This window comes from Delphinapterus leucas, chromosome 18 (genome assembly GCF_059928025.1).
Source record: "Delphinapterus leucas isolate spDelLeu-1000000601 "Yukka" chromosome 18, BTC_Dleu_Yukka2, whole genome shotgun sequence".
In the NCBI taxonomy this organism is placed as follows: Eukaryota; Metazoa; Chordata; class Mammalia; order Artiodactyla; family Monodontidae; genus Delphinapterus; species Delphinapterus leucas.
The window spans coordinates 2,737,032-2,745,865 of record NC_143146.1 but is presented as its reverse complement, the minus strand read 5'-3'; the positions used below and the strand labels follow the sequence as shown (position 1 = coordinate 2,745,865).

Here is an 8,834-nt window from a genome sequence, read left to right as displayed (position 1 = left end):
CTGGTATTTGGGTTTTCCACGTTGGACAAGTGCGGCGCGGCGGGCGGCGCGCGCCCCTTCCCGCGCTCGCTCGGCCCCGGCCCCGGCCCCTGCGCCGGGGTGCGCGCCCGCACGCCCGCCTGCGCCCGCCCCGCGCCTGAGGCCGCCGAGCGCCGGTCCGGCCCGCCAGGCGCCGGTCCCCGGGCCCAGGCAGCGCGGCTCGCAGATGTAGCGGCGCGGGGCCGGCCGGAGGGGGGGCAACGGCGGGCGGGAGCCTTGCATTTTGCAGCGCTGGGCTCCGAGGGGGCGGGGGCCGGAGGAAGCGGAAAGCCGCGCGGAGTCGCCGGGGACCTCGGTGAACCATGTTGAGCCCTGCCAACGGGGAGCAGATCCACCTGGTGAACTATGTGGAGGACTACCTGGACTCCATCGAGTCTCTGCCTTTCGATCTGCAGAGAAACGTCTCTCTGATGCGGGAGATCGACGCGAAATACCAAGGTACGGCGGGATGGATGGGCGGGGGCGGCTGCTCCATCCCCACCGGTCGCGGCGCGCCGCGGGGCTGCGGGCCGTCCTGCTCCCCTCCTGGAGAGCCGCGAGCCCGCGGCGGGGCCCTTGCCGGCAGAAACAAAAGGTCTGGAGCGTCTTTGATTTGCCAAGGTCCTTGTGCGTGAAGCCCGGACACGGAGGAGGAAGGAGGAACGAGAGGTCTCAACGCCAGGCTGCGCGAGCAAAGCGCTCTTTGTAGTGAAGTGACGAGGCGGGGTGCTGCGGGGGAGGGGGCGCAGGGGGCGCAGGCTACAGCGCCGAGGGAGGGATGTGCCGCGGTCGCTAGGCTGAGGGGCGCAGGGACGGGGCTGCGCGCAGGGCTGCTGGGAGGGCGCTGCGGACGAGGGGTCCCCCGGCCCTGCCCGCTATCCCCGGAACCACCTTCACCCAGTCCCGAATCTGAGTGTTACATAAAGTCCAGGGTCCGTACCTCGCGTGGTGTAGCCCCAGTCGCCCCCGCCCAGCCCCCGGTCCTGGACACCGAGTGAGGGCCGACTTGAGAGGGGCGACGCGGCCGGGTGTAGTTCGCGGAGGGCCAGGGCTTTATTCCGTGTGTGCAGTGGGGAAGGGGAGGGCAGGGAAGGGAGGATGGGGCGAAGAAGTCGCCCATCTGTGCTGCGCTCGGGGGGCGCAGGCAAGTATTGTCGGCTTGGAGAGGAACATGGCAGGGGAGAGGACCTGTGGGTCGTTCTCTGCAGCCCCGGCTGCCCGAGAGAGACGGAGGGTTCGGGTCCGCTGGGAATTGCTGGCTGTTGGGGAAACTTTCCTGCCTGGTCAGGCACGGCATTGGGGTCTGTATTTGGAACGTGGATAGTCACTCGGAGTTTACCCATGTTTACAGGACTGCGCAGCAGGCAAACGGAAGAGTGGGGGGAGGTGGGAAGCCAGAAAGCGCCCCACAGCGCCCCGAAAACTCCTGAGGGGAAGGCGCCCCTGCGCGCTCTACCAAAGGCTCGGCTTCGCAGCGACTTTTATAGGAGCCTTATTAGCATATTGCGAATGTTCCGCCTCGGCCTCCTGTAATTGGCCGTGGCGTCTCCCATGGAATGTCCTTATCAGTCCGCTGCTGAACCATTGGTTGCTGGGCCGGATGAGGGCGGGCCTTGCGCAGTGACTGGCACGAGTCTCTGTTTCCGCTGCTTTCTTTTTTCTCTTTGGTAGAGGGGCGGGGAAGAGGGAGGAGGTCGAGTTGATTTGAATGTCTTCGGGTCTCTCGGCCTCCGCCGTCGCATTGGCCATTGGTGTAGCTAGGGCGGGCTGTGTTCTCTGGTCCTGCGTTGTGATTGGTGCCTCGCCTGGCCTCCGCCCTCCGGCGCGGCGATCCCCATAGGCAGTGGTTCCAGGGGCGGGGCGCGCCGCCGGCTGGTCACCTCCCCATTGGCGGGGATCGGCTTGGCCCCGCCCCCACGGACGTGATGCTGGTCACTTCAGTCGCAGAGCAATGGCGGCGCCCGGGGGACAGGGCGAGGCCGGCAATCCTTGCTGCCGGGGCTGCCGAGGGCGCAGTTGGGCCTCCCGCCCGGGCCCCGAGGACCCGCGGTTGCGGCTGCGTGGAGCGGGGGCAGCGTGAGTGACCCGGGCCTGGTGTGTCGGTGACCCAGGACAGGGAGAGCCGGGCGGCCCCCGAGGGGGTCCCGTGTGCGCTGAGCTCGGAGGCGGCTCGGGTGGTGGAATGACTAAAGCGGAGAGTTAACGGGTTTCCCAGTCTTTGAGGAATTCGTCGTCACCGGCACGGTTCCTTAGCATTTCTAGGAAATCGCAAGGAGACGAAGAAGTTCATACTGAAAATTTTCGAGCGTCCACGTCAGTATACCGTTGAGGTTGCTTTCTTACAGCTTTCCTTACTGTCTGACACCCTGTTTTACCGATTCAGAGCCGGAGTGTCTTCCGTCGAGTTAATACACGTTCAGTGCGTATTTGGCTCCTTCGGAGAAAATCGGTCCCACCCGCACGCTACCCGGCTCACGTGGAAGCCAGTGCCCTGTGTGAGCTGCAGAGCCTTAACATCCGTCATGGTAATAGTAACTCATTTGGTTGGGACTTAGTACTGAGTGTTGAGATACGCAGCACAGTCTAATCTAAAAATTAAGGCTTTACTTTTAAAAGAACTCCTAGGTTGCAAGTCAAACTTTGGTTAACAGTATTTGCATAGTAAACATCAACTGAACATTAATTCATAAGGATGGGTCGTAATTAGTTTACCAATGATATTTGAGGTTATTTTGAATTTAAAATATTTTTCAGCTACTTTTAAAGTATTATTTTTTAAATGCCCACGCACCAAGGAAGAAGGCTTCATAAAGAACTTCAGCGCAATCCCTATGTAAAACAAAAAAAACATTTCTAATAATTGGACAGATCAGTTTAAATTTGGCTGCAGTCTCACTTAATCCTTAGATTCTTTCCATGGTACCATTGCTTTCCTATGGTGACGGTATGGAGCATTTTTAGAAAAAAGGGTCAGCAGCGGTTGGAGCTGATGAAGCTGAAGAAGCCAGGTGTGCTAACAGGATGCCGCCCTAGTTAGCACAGGGGTTCCTGTTTACAGATGTTTGTACTTCAGTGGCTTTGTCGATAAGAATGCTTCGCTTGCGGCATCGAAGAAATGTATGCTGTTGTGTAGGTAAAAGAATTATTTCTTGGTAATTTTGTAATGGGCTGTTTGTTTCTTCCCCACAGCGGGGCTTCACGTGGCTGTAAGCTTGCTTGTGATGTAAAAGAAGCTGTATGCTATGAAATTTTAAATTAGCAATATGATGGAATTGTTCTCTTTTCTATGAAATGGTAATTGTCTTTAGAAACTTGGTTACTAATTAAACCAAGTGATATAGTTTTGTAATATGTAATCCACTTAAAAAATAAATGGCAGAAACTCATATTTTAGCACCTGTGAAATAGAACTTGGATAAGTTGAGTAGAGCTGTTTATTTTCAGGAATAATTACTCCAAGAGCCCGTGAGACTATGGCATTCCTCCTTTCTGGTGGCAGACACTCTGCATTGTTCCTCTAAGAAATGTCTTCAGCGCTATCTTCAGTTGAAGAATGTATCCTGGAAAATAATATGTGCTTAAGTAGTGTTCGTCTGAGTTCATATGTTTGCTCTAGTGTGAGGTTTATGCCCTATAACTAATTGGATATAAGATCTGGAAGGGGTTATGTCACATTTTATACTCGTTCCACCCATATCCTCCCACAGCTTCCGAGTTGGGAGAGTTGAATTGCCTTATTTTAAGAGACTACAAAAGGTTTTCAGGAGAAAAATCTGATACTATTTAATTTAATGGTTACTGTTTAGGGAAAATAACTCTGGGAATTTCTATCTGTGTATTTAAGTAGATTCTTGGGAAGAATATTTATTTTCCTTATTTCATTCAGATTATCTAAAGTCTGTTGTCTTTTATAGATATAGATGTTATTGTTTTAAGTAGTAAATGGAAACGTAAAATCTGCAACGTTTGTTTTAAAGCAAGGCTGGGTCGCCTGGCTTATTGTGACAAACCATTCTTGTTTTCAGTAATACACGGTAACACAGAGATATTCCTGTATGTGCTGGGATGGAATGATGTGACCAATAAACTGAGGCCCTGGGTCACTACGTAGTATTTATGTACGTTCTCTAATTTAATCCAGTATTCTAGATGTCGGTGCATTAAAATAGCTAAAATAACAGCCTTTCAATTATTACAAAAATATTTAAATAAAAACAATGGAAATTTAGGACATAATCATTAATTTTATAGAAAATAAAGGTTTGGACCTCAGCACTTCACCTAAACTTGAACTTTCCCCGTAGCTGCCTGTCCAAGGAGTTTTCATTACCCAGTCTCTGAATGCACACAGAGTCCCTTGGGGAGCTTTGAGGGGCACTTTGATAAATAGGAACTGTGTTGATGTTTGTATTTAGTTCTAGAGATTTTTTTCACCAGGAAAAAAAAAAAAAAAAGCCTGCCAGAGAGGCCTACAGGTTACAAGTTTTCATGCTAGGAAGCCTTGCATTGGTCCTTTTTGTCCCTTAACAGTTCCTTTTTTTGTAGATTAGAGAACCGAAAGCCTTGGTAGGGTTTACAGTGAGGGTGTAATGCTAATTTTTTCCTTTGCAGAAATCCTGAAGGAACTGGATGAGTATTACGAGAAGTTCAAGCGGGAGACGGACAGCACCCAGAGGAGGAGAGTGCTGCACTGCATTCAGAGGGCCCTGATTCGGAGCCAGGAGCTGGGCGACGAGAAGATCCAGATCGTGAGTCAGATGGTGGAGCTGGTGGAGAACCGGGCCAGGCAGGTGGACAGTCATGTGGAACTCTTTGAGGCACATCAAGAGGTCAGTGACACCACTGGCCACAGCAAAGCTGGCCAGGATAAGTCAAAAACTGAGACAGTCGCGCAGGCAGAAAAGCCTAACAGCAAGCGGTCCCGGCGACAGCGCAACAACGAGAATCGGGAAAACGCAGCTAATAATCACGACCATGATGACATCACCTCCGGAACGCCTAAGGAGAAGAAGGCGAAGGCCTCCAAGAAGAAGAAACGCTCCAAGGCCAAAGCCGAGAGGGAAGCATCCCCTGCAGACCTTCCCATTGACCCGAACGAGCCCACGTACTGTCTGTGCAATCAGGTCTCCTATGGAGAGATGATCGGCTGTGACAATGACGAGTGCCCCATCGAGTGGTTCCACTTCTCCTGCGTGGGGCTGAACCATAAACCCAAGGGCAAGTGGTACTGCCCCAAATGTCGAGGGGAGAACGAGAAGACCATGGACAAGGCCCTGGAGAAGTCCAAAAAGGAGCGGGCCTACAACAGGTAGTGGCGGGCCTGGCTGGACCGAGGCGAGCAGGGCGAGCCGTGTATTTATTGCATCGCCATCTGGACGGGCGCAGGGACTGCACGTGTAGCCTTCTGAAGACTGTTGGAAGAGGAGCTGTTCCTCTCGTGGGATGACCGGGGTTCTCTTTGCTTTTCCGTTGGTGCACATGTGTAACGAGAGAGTGGTCTGTGGATCAGCATTTTAGAAACTGCAAATATAGGTTTGAATTAAACACTCGAGTGGGTCTCTGGTTTCTGTTGTTTTTGTTGGCAGTCGGGGATGACTTGGAAGCAACTGAACACATTAAATGTGCAAAGAAGAGATTTCATTTAGCTACTATTTTATTTTTTAAAAAATGTTATTACTTCACAAACAGATTTTTAAAAAGTTAGCCAAGTTGCTGAAAATATAGCCCGTAGCAAATTTGTTTTGTGCTCTAATAGTGTATATCCATGTAACAGTTCAATAGAAAGGTTTAAAGTTTGAAAATCATTTTTTTAAAAAGCTAAATGGTTACATTTTACCTGACAAACGTTTTATATACTGGCCCGTTCCCCAAATGACCATTTTTAATGGTTGGGTACATTTTTTTATTAAACCAAACAGGAGTGGTCCAGTCCTGGAGCTTCAGATCACGCTTTTGCTATCAACAAATACTAGTGTAGCTGTCTTTAACTTACATAAGGTGTGCAACTGTGCATTTTCAAGTGAACTTGCACTCGCTGTATTATAGTCAGAAGTGCAGCCAGATGCCATGGTGTGCATGAGAGCCGTACAGACTTGACATCAAGAAATAAATGCAACTTGGCCAGTTTGTTCGTCTACCAGTATATTTAATCTTGACATAAGTAAGTGTTAAATTTTTGCCTTAAACGTGTCACCAGCAGCTTAGACAAAGCCTTAAGCAAATTTTGTATTATTGTTCTCAGTAATGAAGTAGAAGTTATCTAATTGCCAGCAAAAAATAAGTGTTAAAACAGAGCGTATGTTTAGAGCAGGGGTGGGGAAATGACTGCCCACAGACCAAATACAGCCCACCACCTGCTTTTGTATGGTGTGTGAGCCAGGAATGATCTTAACATTGTTAAATGGTTAAAAAAAAGAAAATCAACATGAGAATCCAATTTCGTGACATATGAAAATTATATGAAATTCAAGTTTTAGTGTCAGTAAATAAAGTTTACTGACACAGCCAGGCTCATTCACTAGCGCATTGTGTGCGGCCGCTTTGGTACAGCGTCAGAGTTGAGTGGCTGGGACACAGCCCATACAGCCCACAAAGCTGAAATTATGTACTTTCTGGCCCAATCAGAGAACTGTGCTGACCTCTGATTGAGACTGACTTCTTGCATGGTAATCGGTGCCCTCCACTGCCCACATATTGAAAGGGTCAATGGAATTTTTCTTTCTAAGTGATACATGGTTCACTTTAACCCTGTGTTGGAGAGAACAGTTTCTCTCCGTAGTCTGCTGAGCCCCTGAAGCTACCACAAGGAAGAATCGAGGAACCGCTGTAGCATCTGAGCACGCGTATGGCGTGTGTTTATTACACGTAAAACCATAAGTTGTTTTCTGATTGTTGACTTCGTTTGGTAAGCAATTAATGAGAACTTTTTTTGTGCCGGACATAACTCCCTAACCTGTACATTGAATTTCCAGTACAGAGGGCTGTTTGGTAGAGAAATGCACATTGTAGTCGATCACACATTAAAGTGTGAACTGTTTGCATATCAATACCTACAAATGGGCATTTGCCTTCCAGCAAAACTCCCAAACGTTTAAGAATCTTAAGTGTTTAAATTTGATAAGCCTTACCTAGACAAATAAAAATTAGGAAGTTTACTAGACGAAAATAAGTTAACTAAAATAGTCAATGACAGTCTAATGGCGAAAAGAGCAGTTTAAATGAATCTTGTATAAATCGACGATATTGAAAACAATTCTATTTGCTAGTTTTCCACTTCTATTTTAATTAGAGCTAATGATGAGAGTTAAGTTATGGAAGTGAAAATTGAAGAGAACATATTTGCTAATACTGGGTTTCTTCATGTTTATTCAGTTCCAGTGTAGACAGCTCTACTGGAGAGAGACAGGCACAGGGGCCAAACCTTGCTATGTCCGACCTCCATCTTTGTCCCTTAGGGCTTAGGTCTTGAATAAATTGCCTAACTCGTGATCATGGTTCTTCACTTTTAAAATACAGTTCACCCTTGATCGGCATAGGTTTGAAGTGCATGGGCCCACTTACACGCGGGTTCTTTTCAAAAGTAAGCACTACAGTACTGCACGATCTGCACCTGGTTGAATCTGTGGACGCTGAACCCCAGATACAGAGGAACTGCAGGGACGGAGGGCCAGCTCTAAGTTATACTGGGATTTCCCACTGCCCTGGGGTCAGCACTCCTAACCTCCATGGTGTTCAAGAATCAACCATATGTTTCATTTAGGGTGGCTCCGAGAACTAAATGAGCTGAAGTAAGACACTGGCATAGAATAGAGTTAATCTAAAACTGGGTCTTTTTTCCCTACCTTTGATGAAGTTTCCAGTAAGGACAAATGGCTAGCCATGTGTTCTTTTTAAAATGTGTAGTGTTACAGAGGCAGAGTTTGTTAGATTCAGCTGTCTTTTAAATCACTTTGATTAATTCCAGTGGACACTGGATAAAAAGTCACAGATAAGTGCTTAGAACCTTATCACCAGGTAAGTGATAAGATAAAACAGAAAGATCCAGGTAACCCTCGGGGAGTGCCGAAAATGGGATTGAATTCTTTTTGTATTTATTTAGGTTAGTGAAAAGCTATCTAATGTAGAACAGTTGCTTTTTTTTATTTGCTTTTTGGTTTTTTTTGATTTCAACATTTTTATGGAGGTATAATCGACATAACATTAAATGTTAATTATGTTTCAGGTGTACAACATAATGATTGGATATTTGTATATATTGCAAAATGATCACCACTAAGTCTAGTTGACATCTGTCACCACACAGTTATAATTTTTTTTAATCTTGTGATAAGGACTTTTTAAGATTTACTTTCTTAACTTTCAAATATGCAATACAGTATTATTAACTGTAGTCACCATGCTGTACATTAGATCCCATGAGTTATTTGTAACTGGAAGTGTGTACTTTTTGACCCTCTTCACCCATTTCATGCACCCACCACCTCTGCTAACCACCAGTTCCTTATGTTTAATAACCAAGTTATTACAGTCCAGATAAAGGGTCTAAAATGTTTCCATTAGAGCATACTTTATTTTAAACTGGGACAAGGCAACTCGGTTCACTCAACCACTGCATATCAGGCAGCCATGGCATGGTGTACCTGGGGCATGGGGTGCTCAGAGGAGGGTACCTTCAGGGTCCTGAGAAGGAATACCGCAGTGACAGGACCCACGGGCCGCCCACAGAGACGTGCCCTCCAGCGACTTGGACGTTGTGGTGTGGTCTCGGTACCCAATACCATCTGTGGTGCAATTGCTGAAGTAATAAAGCATTTACC

At 47.8% G+C, this 8,834-nt stretch overlaps 1 protein-coding gene across 3 annotated transcripts; it reads left to right on the top strand.

Annotated features, from left to right (window-relative positions):
• Positions 1-5,569, top strand: ING1 (inhibitor of growth family member 1). 3 transcript variants are annotated; one of them, XM_022576752.3, is made up of 2 exons: positions 1-477; positions 4,630-5,569. In XM_022576752.3, exons 1-2 carry the CDS (start codon positions 342-344, stop codon positions 5,328-5,330), a joined length of 837 nt encoding a protein of 278 aa, XP_022432460.1. In that variant the 5' UTR covers positions 1-341; the 3' UTR covers positions 5,331-5,569. The 3 variants fall into 3 exon arrangements, with proteins under 3 accessions (XP_022432460.1, XP_022432462.1, XP_089755508.1); XM_022576754.3 differs by lacking the exon at positions 1-477 and adding an exon at positions 1,218-1,645; XM_089899382.1 differs by lacking the exon at positions 1-477 and adding an exon at positions 2,554-3,151.
• Positions 5,570-8,834: the final 3,265 nt, after the last annotated feature.